Genomic DNA, 15,104 nt, shown 5'->3' on the forward strand with positions numbered 1-15,104 from the left:
CCACAGATTGGATGGACTGACAACCTTAAGAGAACACAGGACAGGAACAGGAAAGGACTGGATGCAAATCGCCCAGAATAAAGACCAATGGAGATTACCAGGGGAGGCCTATGCCCAGGAATAGGCGTTTAAGGCTGATTAGATAGATATTTAGATGCTCCTGGAATGTCAAGACCATATAAAACGTACGACGCAGGCAAAATCCATGTTGCTATCCATGAAATGGAGACTCTGAAAATCGATATAATGGGTATCAGTGAAATGCTGTTTTAAATGATCTAAGGGTTGATATGTAAATATGCTATAAACTAGATTATGTATGTAGGCTGATACAATATTTAATTTGGTTTCGAACGCGTCGGTGAACAGTTGGGGTATTTGAAATTGTTTCCGTGTATGAGTTAAATATTGCATTTTTATGTGTGGTTTTTTTTTTGGTACACATAACCAAACTTATATGGAATCATCAGATATTTCCTATTATTTCAAGCGATTTAAAAAAACCAACATATCAAGTCAAACAATATTTGTTTTAAAGCAATTTGGTCCCCAATACATACAAATTAAAGCAAACAATAAGTCTGGAAATAACAAATTGAAACTACTTGTTTTAAAGTCAATAGCATGAAAAGTTTCAATGCAAAACGAATAATGTTTAAATTGTTTTTATTTATTTATGTTTTTTAGAAGTCAGTATAAACCACCCTTAAACCTCATGCAAGCTTCAATTTGCGTGAAAATGCTCCTAATCAGATTGGCAATATTTTGTTGTGGTAGGTATTTCCATTGTTCAAGAGCAGCTTGTACTGGCCATCCAGTATTTTGTGGATAATCCCAGCGAGCTGTAATTTTTCTTTTAAGCATATCCCACAATTGCTATGTAGGGTTAACGTTGGGTGAGCAAGCAGGCCACTTCAGAACAGTGATATGTTCTGCTTCAAGAACATCTGTAATCACTCTGCGGATGTATTAAGATGCATTATCATGCATACAAATTAAATTTTCTGCCATTTTTACTATCTCGAACCTAAGTATAGGTTCTAGAACCAAATTAACAAAACCTGCGAGTTGATAAAGGTGGTTGGATAAAAATGAAATGAGTTTTTGTATCGATAATTATGCCTCCCCAGAACATGATACTTCCTACATCATATTTGTGAACAGATCTGGTAGTTTTCGTTTTTTTCTGATCTTCCTCACCCTCGCGAATTCATCGGTCATCTGATTTTACAAAAATTCTGGGTTCGTCTGAAAATAGCAATTTTTTTCAATTTCCAATGTTTCAGTTTTGTTGTTAAAGAGACCAATTTAGACGACCATAATTTTGCTTCCTTGATAACTGGGTAACCCGTGACTGTCACCTGCTGTATAGTCCTATAAAGACTAACTATTTTTTATCGTTTTTATTGAAACAATTAAAACTGCAGCTTCCAAAAGCTGCTTTTGGAGTTGTAGATAAGAAATTGTTGGGTTTCTTCTAGCTGCTTGGGCAACGAAACGATCGTGGCGAGCCGTTGTTGCTTTTTGGCGATTTTGTCTATGTCTATTTGCAAGCTTTCCTAATTCCTGATACCTAACATAAGTTTTTGACACAACACCCTCTGTTACGCTTACCGTTGAAGCTATGTTCCTCTGAGACATTCCTTGCTGCACAAGGCCAATAAAATTTCTCCTTTGTATGTCCGCTAACAAAACATACATAGGGGATATTTTCGTTTTTGAACGTAAAACTATTAGTTTAGTTAACTTCGATTAATTTACCACTTGAGTAAATAATCCCTAACGTACAGAGCTGTATTATCAGATTGTTTCATGGCTTTTTTTATTTTCAATAAAAACCTTTATTCCTCGCAACAATAGTTTTTCAAAAGAAATAAATATTGAAAGTCAAAGTTTTTCTACTTCTTAAAATATTTAAAAATACTTTTAAAGATATTTAGTTAAAAAACTTATTGGGCCATTTTCCTGGTGACGCCTCAATGGCTTCTAAAAATTGCAAGCCAGATGGATGCTGCAGTGAAGAGAAAAGAGAATTCTAAAAGTTACTGTTCACAACCCCGTCTACAGCTTGGTAAGTTCCAACGGAAAATGGACACTTACTCAATACTAATAGAAAAATTAAAAAATGTATACCATTTTTATTCAGTTGCAATGCGAAGGTAAAACTGTCTTATTTTTCACTTAATACAGAGAGCGCAAACCTAAGAGCTCTGTACTAAGTTAAAAAATTAGACAGTTTTGCCTTCGCATTGCAACTGAATAAAAATGGTATACATATATTTTTACTTTTCTATTAGTATTACTTCTATAGAGTAACTAGATGTTCCGTTGGAATTTACCAAGCCGTACACGGGGTTGTGAATTGCAACTTTTAGAATTCCCTCTTGTCTTCACTGCAGCATCCATCTGGCTTGTAATTTTTAGAAGCAATGGAGGTGTCACCAGGAAAATGGTCCAATAAGTTTTTCAATAAAATATCTTTATATTTTCAATAAAATATCAATATTTTTATTAGGTTGAAAAACTTTGACTGTCATTTAGCAGATGTCGCTAGGCACCTACTTCATAACATCAGTTGCAGTACGCCTCTCTGATGATGCTTCCAACAAGAGGTGAAAATCGTCGATTTAGAGTGCTGGTTTGCGCTCTCTGTACTAAGTGAAAAATATGACAGTTTTGCTTTCGCATTGCAACTGAATAAAAATGGTATACTTATAAATATATATATATATATATATATATATATATATATATATATATATTTGTACAATATATATATATATATATATATATATATATATATATATATATATATATATATATATATATATATTAATAAATATTGGCCTGAAATACATGGTGATTCCATATAAGTTTGGTTGTGTATATATATTTAGTGAGTGATATATTGATCTAAGTTGCCCTTGGAGAACATTTTTGCTCTCTAGTTATCGTGGATTGAAATTGTTCGATACTAAAACTGTTGCGTCTTATTATTTCATATATTTTTTGCCATTTTTGCCAGTTTTTGCCATTACGTTTCTTTTTAAAATATTGAATTTTTTAATCGATAGCTCCTATCTTATGTCTCAAATAAACCTTTATGTAAAACCACGTAGTATACGCCCTCGTCAACAGACTTTTTGGTAAATGATGATAGAATGATAACTCGACTATGTCATATACACAATGATTTCTTTTTTTCTGTAACTATATTTGACACAAATATACCAAAATTTAAGCGTGAAATCAAAGGGATATACACTAATGATTAAATGTTGTCGCATTAGTACCTCACTCTTAATATTATCACATGCTTATGTTGAATATTTTATTTTAAGTTTGTGTTAACATCTATATATACTTTCAAAAACAAAACATCAAAAACCAACCAAATATGTGGGTAAATACTTGCTGTCTTGGTGAGCTCCCTATGCACGAATAGGTATACGCAGGTTATTTCTGTTCTTGATATAAATGCACTTTTTTTTTCTTTTTTTTTATTATTAAACGTTTTTTTTTTGTTTTGTTTTTATATGTATACGTTTACACCTTATAATATATATGATATTTAAGTTCTTTACGTTTTTTCTTTTTTTTTTTGTTATTTGATTTCAATATAATCGTTGTAATAATGTATAGAAACATGTAATTAGGCTTTGCCTGTTTGTTTCTTAAATAAATAAATAAATAAATAATAGGAACAAACGTGTTTCGAAGATTTGTCTGAACACATACTAGGAGAAATGTTTTTAGTTGCTGTCAAATACAAGAAAAAATTTAAAATTTAAATCTTCGGTCAATTTAAATCCCAAACGTACTTGACTAGTTCATTGCTCTACAGAAGACTTTAAATTAATACGCATAATAGATATAAAATATCATTTTCGCATATTAAAACTAGGTAAGTGTGTGATTTGCAATTCCTAGACAGTGAAATACCAGAAGTTGTTTACGATAGTGAAAAATTGATGAATAGCCAACCGGATTCTGTAGTATTTTAATGGAAATATTTTTAATGGTGTATTAGTAGATCGAGCCAATAACCTATAAATGGCATTCTATAGTCATTTTTAGGAATTTTCAAGGGCGCCTAATGTTAAGATAAATAGTTTTTGCGTTTGCATACATTATGGTCTTTAAATTATTTCGCAAGTTTTTGTAATATTATGCACTTACCAAAAAATATAAAAAAAAACGATGAACAACAATTTGTCCAATAGGTTAGTTTATGTCCGTGAATATACATCTCCCGTCGGTCTTGACGGTCCAGTTAGCTGGGGCTCAGTCGATCGACAAGTTTAGTGGATTTGCGATTTGCGGTCGCTGGTTCGAGCTCAGCTAGGTCATGAAATTTATAAAAGGCCAACGCCGTAGTATAAAACTCAATAGAGTCTACGGCTTGGTCTGGAATAAACTGGCGTCTGATCGACCTATGGAGGAGCGGTACGGGAAGGGATAAGGGCTTCCGGCTTGGTGATACTCCTCCATAGATCCCTACCGAAGGGCGTTGACGCCTAAGAACGGTGTATACATATACATCTCCCTCCTATTATAGCGCTACAGCTCCAGTCGGGCCCTGGCTTCCCCCAGCATCCTCCTTAAAGAATTTTTGTCCCTGGGTTCTCTCCTCCAGTTATCAACTCTCAATATCTCTTTAGTATCGTTTCTCACTTCGTCTATCCACCTCTTTCTTGATCTTATTACTGGCCGATATCCCACTACAGTTCTACTAGGTGCTTTGTGAAAAAAAAAAAAACGATTTTTTCGTGATTCCATAGTAGTCCAGGAACCGAAGCTTGTCACCTCGCAATTTTTACAGAATGGATCGATTTGTTTGAAAATTTGAGAATAAGCAGTGGATAGTCCAAGAATCAAAATCTATATGATGCCGAAAAGCGCTTTTACCATGGGGGTGGTTGCCACCCCATCTCGGGGGTGGAAACTTTTTGTTATATTTTGGCCTCAAAAGTTGATAAAAATATTCATTTTAAGCAAAAAATGTTCTATATATTTTTTTGATAAAATTAATAGTTTTCGATTTATTTGCTATCCAAAGTGTTAGTTTTATATCGACAAAATCAATGTTTTTCGAAATTATACTCATTTACGATTCACTAAATTTTTGCCGTAGAAAAAAATTTTTCAAACCAAGTTCTTGGAAATTAAATAACCTACAATTTCATATTTTAACATTTTTTCGTATCTCTGATGCTAATCTTTCTATTCTGAAGAAAATGGCATTTTTACCAAACTACAAAAATTCCTTATTCGCTTTTAACTCCAGTTTTCTAAAAACTAATCATTCTAAGCCAGTCAAGCTTCTGAAATCTATTAATACTACAAAAATAAAGAAGAATGAATAAGGCCAATGACTAAAAACACTGCTAACTTAGATTATCATTCTTCCAAATGGAGTTCTCCTTTTTTTTCAAAAAAATAAATTGATTTTTTAACCGTAACTTTTTCATTTTTTATCCTAGAGAGTTTGGTAGAACAGAATTTTGTAGGTTTTTACAAGATCTATAAGACTGTTAATATTAAATCCTTTTAAAGTCGTCAGTCGCAAAAAGAGGTGACTATAAATGTGTTGGTAAAGGTGGTTTTGGCATGTTATTACAAATTTTAATTATCAATAGCTCACTCCATTTCTGCCGTAGAAAACATTTTTGCAAACCAAGTTCTTGGGAATTAAATAAGCTACAATTTTATATTAAAATATTTTTTCGTACCTTTGATGCTAATCTTTCTATTCTGAAGAAATGGGCATTTTTTGCCAAACTACAAAAATTCGTTACCTATTCGCTTTTAACTTCATTTTTTTTAAACTAAACATTCTAAGCCAGTCAATCTTCTAGAACCTATTAATAATACATAAATAAAGAAGACCAAATAAGGTCAATGACTAATTTTAATTAAGGTGGCGAGTAGGGGGATGTTTACGATCATTTTTTCTCTGAAAAAAATAGCGACTGACATTCTTTTTATTATAAGTCACTTAATTTTTGAGCTAGAGATTATTTTTTATTTCAGGAGATAGATATTTTTAAATACTTTAAATTAGTTTGAACAAGTTATCCTCAAAAAATGCATAGTTTTCCCGTCTTTTGCCTTTGAAACTACAATATTTAGCATTTGACGAAGAAGGGCTAACATATAATAAAGTATAGCTCGATTACTATCGGTCTTAAAGAAAATAAAAAAACGGTTTAGTTTATTTTTTGAAAAGTTAAATTTTTGTTAAGCAAAGTTGTTTTGATAAAACGAAAACTTTTAGCGTTATTAGCAGAAAACTGATTAAAATCATTGATTTTTTCGATATAAAACTAACAATTTTGATAGCGAATAAATCGAAAACTATTAATTTTATCAAAAAAATGTATGAAACGTTTTTTGCTTAGAATGAATGTTTTTACCAACTTTTACAGTCAAAATAAAATAAAAAAATTCCACCCCGAGATGGGGTGGCAACCACCCCCATGGTAAAAGCGCCTTTGAGCCTTATATAGATTTTGATCCTTGGACTATCCACTACTTATTCTCAAATTTTCAAGCAAATCGATCCATTCTGTAAAAATTGCTAGGTTTTGTCCTATTTTAAGCTTCATTACTTGGACTAGAGGTAAATTATAGAAACGGTATATTTTCTCGAGAAATACATTTCCAATTAAAAAACCAAAAAATACATCTTTTATATTTTTTAAGAACCTATCGAATAACCTAAAACACGACTTTCCGCTCCATCCCTTAGAGGTGGGATGGGGTATAATTTTAAAATCTTAAATAGAAGGCCCCATTTTTTATTGCAGATTTGGATTCCTTACTTAAAAATAAGTAACTTTTATTCGAGACATTTTTTCGAATTACGGATAGAGGGCGCTATAATCGGAAAAACACTATTTATTAGACTCCTATTTACTAGTAACGAGTAAAGTACTATTTAGACTCATGAAAAAGTACTTTATGACCTGCAGATGTTTCGGGGAAAAGTCAAATTGGGTCAAATTGCAGAGAATTTTAAAATTTTTAGGAAACTGTAATAAAAAGGTATTCGTTTGCCTGAAAAATATTCTATTAAGCGTTATTATTTTATTAAAACCTATTCCAAAAAAAGGACAAATTTATATATGACAGCAGTGTAAGATACCTGGGAGATTGGTCAATTCCATCCTTTGGCTCCCGCAACTTAGTCTATTTTATTTATCTCCTATATTCTTCTATTTTTACTATATTATTATATTTATTTCATCTATTTCTGAGCAGCTATTCTTCTTATTATTTCAATTTCTACTCATCATCACTATCTACTTTGAGCTACCGTCTTCGACAAGCATGCAAATTGGCCGTATCCATCCTTGAGTGCCAAGGTGTCGTTATCTTGCATCTCTTGCTAGCCAACTCCATTCAGTATGTCTCTGTCTCTCCATACTATTATCAATCCATCTATTTCTGCATCTTATCATTTTCCCCCTACATAATACTACTGCAAAATAGTATTTTCTTACTTCGGCTTCTCAACGTAGAAGCCACCTATATTTTTGACACATTTTTGTTACTTTTTCTTACATTAGCTTACACTGAGTTTCCTTATTTTCTACTTCTCTTGGAGTATATTTATTTATATCTAATAAAAATGTATACCATTTTCATTCAGTTGCAATGCGAAGGCAAAACAATCTTACTTTTCAATTAGAATACGGAGTGCAGTCCAGTCCCTTGAATCGCGATTTTCGGCTCTTATTGGAGCCTCATCGGAAACAACGTAGGCACTGTTCTCCATATTTTAACTGACTCGCATCGAGAGCTTTTCCCACCCATTGCAACCGAAGTGATGATAGTAGGTGGCTAGCGCCATCTGGCATTGAAAGACGAAGTAGTTTTCAATCCTAATAGTAAATTATTAATATTGAAAATATTAAAAATATTACTAAAAGATTTTTAAATTGAAAACTTATTGGTACACTTTCCTGGTGACACCTCCAAGACTTCTACAATTTGCAAGTCAAATGGATGCTGCAGTGAAGACGAGAGGGAAGGAATTCTACACTATGCAATTCACATCCCCCGTCTGCAGCTGGTAAAGTTCCAACGAAAAAATTCACCTAGTTACTCTACGGAGTAATATAGGAGGTAATTATAAGGGGTCAAAATCCCGTTTTTTATTATTTTTTTGTGTGACGCTCATGATCGAGATAGTGCACCAAAATTTGGGAATAAGTAGGTCATGACGTAACTAAGTAAAATCTCCAGGAGTGGAACGCTGCGTGTCCGACAAAGGAGTGGGGCAGGGGTGAATATAAAAAAATGTAAGGGGTTTTTGCGACGTTCGTGACTAAGATAGTGCACCAAAATTTGGGAATAAGTAGACCATGTCATAAATAAATAATATCCCCAGAGGCGGATACCAAAGTGGCGGACGAGGGTAGTTAAAAGGGGTAAAATTCGCGGTTTTTATTATTTTTTTTTGTGGCGCTCATGATAAAAATAGTGCACCAAAATTTGGGAGTAAGTAGCTCATGACGTAACTAAGTAAAATCTCCAGGGGCGGAACGCTACTTGGAGTACAAAGGGGTGGTAGGCAGGGGTGAGTATAAAATATATGGGTTTTTTTGCCGTTCGTGATCGAGATAGTGCACCAAAATTTGGGAATAAGTAGATCATGACATTACTAAGTAAAACCTCCAGGGGCGGAACGCTGCGTGGGGGACAGTTGTGCCAGGTCACAAAAAAAATAATACACACTGCGACTTTGACCCCTTAAAACTATCCTCATCCTAAACTCTGGTTTCCGGCTCTGGGAATTTTACTTAGCTAAGTCATGGTCTACTTATTCCCAAATTTTGGTGCACTATCTCAATCTAGCACGTCGCAAAAAACCCCTTATATTTTTTATATTCACACCGACCCCCACCCCTCTATCAGCCACGCAACGTTCCACTCCTGAAGATTATACTTAGTTACCGCATGACCTATTTATTCCCAAATTTTGGTGCACTATGTCGATCATGAGCGTCACAAAAAAAATAATAAAAACGGCGAATTTGACCCCTTATAACTACCCTCGTCCTCCACATCGGGTTTCCGGCTCTGAGGATTTTACTTAGTTATGTCATGGTCTACTTATTCCCAAATTTTGGTGCACTCTCTCAATCACGAACGTTGCAAAAAAACCCCTTATATTTTTTGTATTCACCCCTGCCTCACCCCTTTGTCGGCCACGCAGCGTGCCACCCCTGGAGATTTTAGTTAGTTACGTCATGACCTACTTATTCCCAAATTTTGGTGCACTATCTCGATCATGAGCGTCACAAAAGATAATAATAAAAACGGCGATTTTGATCCATTATAACTACCCTCGTCCCCCACTTTGGATTCCGGCTCTGGGGATTTTACTTAGTAATGTCATGGTCTACTTATTCCCAAATTTTAGTCCACTATCTAAATCACGAACGTCGCAAAAAAACCCTTTATATTTTTTATATTCACCCCTACCCCCACCCCTTTGTCGGCCACGCAGCGTTCCGCCCCTAGAGATTTTACTTAGTTACGTCATGACCTACTTATTCCCAAATTTTGGTGCACTATCTCGATCATGAGCGTCACAAAAAAATAATAAAAACCGCGACTTTGACCCCTTATAACTACCCTTGGCCCCCACTCTGGTTTCCGGCCGTTGGTGAAAGTCATGTACACAACTAATTCAACATATCCCCGTATAGTTTTTCCATATTACTTATCACGCTCAAATTCCGCTTCTATCTCTCCGACTATAAGTATATCAATATTATTTAATCAACAACTCAAAATATTCCCGATGCCGTGTCAAGTATTTAAAATTGTCACTGATTGTCACTGACTGACTGACAGTTTGCTGACAATATTCTATTCGGCTGAGTGCGATGACAAAGATAGTTTTTAAAATATTACCACGGACATTGTGTTCATTTTTTTCGAATCCTGAAAAAACCAATACATATTTTTGAAAAATTTAAACGCAGAATGAAAGACTATATTATTACCGAGGGCCAAAACTCCCTTAGAATAAATAAAAAGTTTATTTTGAATGAGATATTTTAAATTAAATATCACACTAAATTTTCTCTTAGCTTTTCGCCGCTGTAACTTATTAAAATAAACATTATAGAAGTTCTTAGGGACTTTCGGCCCTCGCCAATAACGTAGTCTTTCATTCTGCGTTTAAATTTTTCAAAAATACTTATTAGTTTTCTAAGGATTCGAAAAAAATGAATCCCCATTTTAATAGCATTGCAGCCGAAAATACGTACCCATCAGTAGCGACCAACAGGTAGCAAAAACGCGTTCCAAGATTGCGGCTATAATTTTTAATATTTTTTCGAGATATTTGGCATACGTATTCGTAATATAATAAAGAATGGCAGTACAGACCCCAATTTGAAAAATATATTAATATGTGGAAATTACTCTGTAATTAAATACAATATTAAAAAAACGAGCCTGTACCGCCATTAAGAACAAAAAAATACACATTCTTCAAATAAACTTTTTCATCCGATGCCTAGATTTTGTGTCATTTTGGAACTACTAAAATTTTTTATTTCATTAGTAGTTCCAGAATGACACAAAATCTAGGCATCGGATAAAAAAGTTTATTTGAAGAACGTGTATTTTTTTGTTCTTCTTACTGGCGCTACAGGCTCGTTTTTTTAATACTGTATTTAATTACAGAGTACTTTCCACATATTAATATATTTTTCAAATTGTGCTCTGTACCGCCATTCTTTATTATATTACGAATACGTGTGTCAAATATCTCTAAAAAATATTCATTCATTCTCAAAAAAAATTACAGCCGCAATCTTGGAACGCGTTTTTGCTACCTGTTGATCGCTACTCTTTCCTCTTAAGCATAATATTAATTAATACGAATATTGTTTAAAATATATTATTTATTTTTTTAGAATATCAACAATCGGCTTATACAGCATTTTCCGTATACACAAATGGAAAAAAACTTTTTCAAGTTTCAAAACGTGTATCGCCTTTGAGTTGCCTAGATGGGATCAGAGTGATTAGTATGATCTGGATCGTAATGCTCCATACTTATTCTGTTTATACAACGGGACCAGTATTTAATTCCAAAGATGTCGTTAACGTAAGTTTCGTAATTTAATAAAATATTAGATTTAATAATATACCTATATATGTATTTATTGGAAACAAGTAGGGGAGACCGGGGCTAGTTGTCATAGAGATAAGTTGTCACAATGCCGATTTTTACACGCTGTGCCATCTACACTCGAAGGGTCTTATTGATCACCAATTCCACACAGAATATTTCAGAGATCGGTCAGTAATATCATAATTTAAAAATCGAATAACTTTTGTGTAACAGAGAAGTCCAAATTGTGTTAATCGCCATGTGTCTTTCAATCGTGACTTTCAACCGTTACATCGTCAACTTTTCTCATAAATTACATTATAAATCTGTTTCTTATATTACTTTATTTCTCCTAATTATTCGCATCTACCAATATTGTTCTATTTCTTTCTTTTCTCTTCTTATTCACACACATCCACATGTTCACTCAATTTTCGATAATCTTCTAATCCTTTCTTCAAAAAATTTTTCTTCTCCCAAACAAAGCAATTTCAACTATATCCGCAACATCCATTTGTCACAACTTGTACACAACTATATCTATTCAATATATATCCCATTCTCTCCACATCATCTTTTCAAACCGTTTTTCGTTTAGTGTCCAATCATAACTATTTCATTCTAAACTAAATCAACCAATAATACTGTACAATATATCTTTCAAGTTTCACACATCTAGTAGTTATTCCATTCAGCCAACCTTTCATTCATCATTTGGTTTGTTTGGTTGCCTGGTCTCTGGAGTCCCCAGTCTCTCAATAATGTTCATTAGTCTCAATAGTGATGTCAAATTTACTTTATATACCACAAACTCATCTATCTCAAATAAACACAATTTTTAATTTTCTCATATACTCAATAATCTTACTCAACACTTATCTTCATCTGACCCCACTTTAGTTGTAGCTTAGACACTTTTATCCAAGTTATTAATTTTTCTTTGCCCTAGATGTTATTTAACATAAAAGGACATAATAAAGAAATTTGGACTAAGCTTGTAATACAACCTTTTCAGTCTTGTAAATTTGTGTTGATGAACCCATCTATATTTTATTAATTTATAAATAATATTTTGCATTTACAACTTTTTCAGCATTTGATATCACGACCCCTATTTTGTCTCTAGTTTTTCAGCCAGTCTCTCAGCCATCATTTGTGTTGGTTCACAAATATAAATTATCTAATTTCAAAACATAAACCATACATTACATTATCTGTATGTTGTTTTGCCTACCTTTCTTCATCAATTTACGTACACTTCATTGATGATTGTGGGTACTCAAATTCCCCCCTTCTATTTTACATCTAGATAATCTATTCTCACTAACTCTTTATTTTTATAATTCCAACACACTGATGTTAGCTGTTATCATTGCTTGTACTATAAACAACTATAAATTTAGTAGCTGTGTAACCAATTTTTCATGATACTTCAAGTTCCATTGACAATTGTTGTCTTGACATCAGACAGATTCGCTTTTGATATCTCACATCTTAGTTGCCTGTCAGCTCTTGTAACATAATGACCTAATTTGTTACCTTTGACCCACTTACAACGTGTGGGAGTCATATGTTATCCTAGGGCCATATCCTTAGGGATTATATCCATCCTTTGGAATTTGCTATGTTAGCATTTTGATGTGACTTTTAGTCCATTTTTGAAAGGCTTTGACCTTCGTATTTTTTGGTTGGCTCACCATGTTCTTGTAAGTATAACCAAACTTTGATTCTACCGTGGTCATCACTTTAAGTTCAACATTTTGATAATTAATATGGTTATACTTATTAGGCAAAACTGATGATGCTCTTTTTAGAGCGAAAACGTTCTGTTCGATGTTTGTAGCCCTATAGGGCTTTTTTTAAAATAATATACCTTTTACCAAGACCAAAATTTTTTATTAAATTTTACTTGTAATTAATGGTATACAGCCAGCTACAGGAAATTCTTCCTAGTGGATTTTTGTGTTTTACATTTTCTTCTAATTCTGGAAATAAAGCAGTTTACAGGGGAGTCAAAATATAGTGAATAACCCTGTACATTCGCTGGGGACGACCGACCGGCTCTGTCCCGTCATACAGCTAACCAGCTATATATATATATATATATATATATATATATATATATATATATATATATATATATATATATATATATATATATATATATATATATATATATATATATATATAGTGGCTAAACACCCCTTTAGGGGTTACGCCGCTTACGCTCTCTAGATCTATGGTTTGAGGTAGATTAGTCCTCATGTTCGTTATTTAATTTTCTCGGTTATTTTTCTCCACTCTTTCCTGTCTCTGGTTTTTTCTTTCCAATGTCGTATGCCCGCCTTGTTGAGATCACTTACTACTTCTTGTAACCATGTAGATCTTGGTCTTCCACGTCTTCTCTTGCCAGCTGGTGTCCATTCCAATATTGAGAATATCGTCGTAGTTGATCCGGATCTCCATATGTGTCCTAGCCATTTTGCTCTTTGCTGTTTTATTTTACACACTATATCTTCCTTAATTTCATCCAGTAGCTCAAGGTTCGTTCTTTGTCTAAATTCATTGTCACTTATTTTTATTGGTCCTAGTATTGCTCTTAGTATTTTTCTTTCTTGTATTCTAAGGTTTTCCTCTTGTTTTTTTGTCATGCTAAGAGTTTCTGCTGCATACATCATCGTCGGTCGAATTATTGTTTTGTATACTTTCATTTTTGATTTCTTACTCAATAACTTATTTTTAAGTAATTTTTTATTTGCATGGAAGCTCTTATTTGCTGTAATAATCCTTTCTTTGATTTCGGTTTCTCTTTCTCCATTGTTTGTTATTAATATTCCTAAGTATTTAAATTTTTCGACTTCTTCAAAAGTGTATTCTCCCACTCTAACCTTTCTCTTTTCAAAGTTTTTGTCAAATCTCATTATTTTGGTTTTTTATTGGTTTATTTTTATTCCCATTACTTTTCCTTCTGTTACCAATTCGTTTAACATTCGTTCCACTGTTTTTCTATTTTTTGTTATTAGAACAATATCATCAGCGTATGCTATTATTTGTCCTTCTCTCGTTCGGAGGGTGCCTTTGTTGATCTTCCTGACGATGTATTCTAGGGCAAGATTAAACAGAGTTGCTGATAACGAATCTCCTTGTCTCACGCCTTTATTGATGACAAATTCTTCTGTGTCGCCTACTTGAGTTTTTATTCTAACTACAGTTCTACTCATTGTCATTTATATTAATCTTCTTAATTTATTTTGTATTCCCATTTCTTTCAGAGCTACCATTAATTTTGATCTTTTTATTGTATCAAATGCTTGCTGAAAATCTATAAAAAGCAGTTCAATTTCTATTTTATATCCATGTGCTTTTTCCATAATTTGTTTAATCGTATGTATGGCATCTGTTGTAGACTTTCCCTTAACAAATCCGCATTGATAGTGTCCTATGATATTCGTGGTAGCTTCGGTCAGTCTTCGTTGTATTAAGGCGGACATGATTTTATATGATGTGTTTAATAGCGTCAGTCCTCTGTAGTTATTGCACATCTGTTGATCTCCTTTTTTATGAATCGTGATAATTTGTCCTTTGTACCATTCTTCCGGCATTTTTTCTTCGTTCCATATGTCTTTTATTAAATTGTATAATTTATCTTTTAATTCTTCACCACCGTATTTTATAAGCTCCATATTCATACAGGCTTCTGATCCTGAGGCTTTACCATTACGGCTGCGATTAATAATTACCTCAACTTAAAGTAGTTAGTCCAAATTTCTTTATACTCTTCATCGTTTTCTGATACTTTTCCATTTTTATCTTTTATGCCTTTTATCTTTCCTTTAAAAGTTTTGTTCTTCTCACTAATTTTCTTATAGAATTCTTTTGTGTTTCTGTTCTTACTTTCTGTTTCTATTTCTCTTATCTTATCATCCAACCAGTCACGTCTAATTTTCCTTATTTTTTTCTTGCA

The 15,104-nt window shown here is 33.2% G+C and overlaps 1 protein-coding gene across 3 annotated transcripts in view; it reads left to right on the top strand.

Annotated features, from left to right (window-relative positions):
- LOC126881305 (nose resistant to fluoxetine protein 6-like) overlaps positions 1-15,104 on the top strand; it is a 156,380-nt gene that overhangs the window by 77,099 nt on the left and 64,177 nt on the right. For all 3 annotated transcript variants that reach the window (XM_050645508.1, XM_050645507.1, XM_050645509.1), the window contains exon 5: positions 10,941-11,134. In XM_050645508.1, coding sequence (XP_050501465.1) covers positions 10,941-11,134 — 194 coding nt within the window. The remainder of the gene's footprint in view (positions 1-10,940; positions 11,135-15,104) is intronic.

Source organism: Diabrotica virgifera, chromosome 3, assembly GCF_917563875.1.
Source record: "Diabrotica virgifera virgifera chromosome 3, PGI_DIABVI_V3a".
Lineage (NCBI taxonomy): Eukaryota > Metazoa > Arthropoda > Insecta > Coleoptera > Chrysomelidae > Diabrotica > Diabrotica virgifera.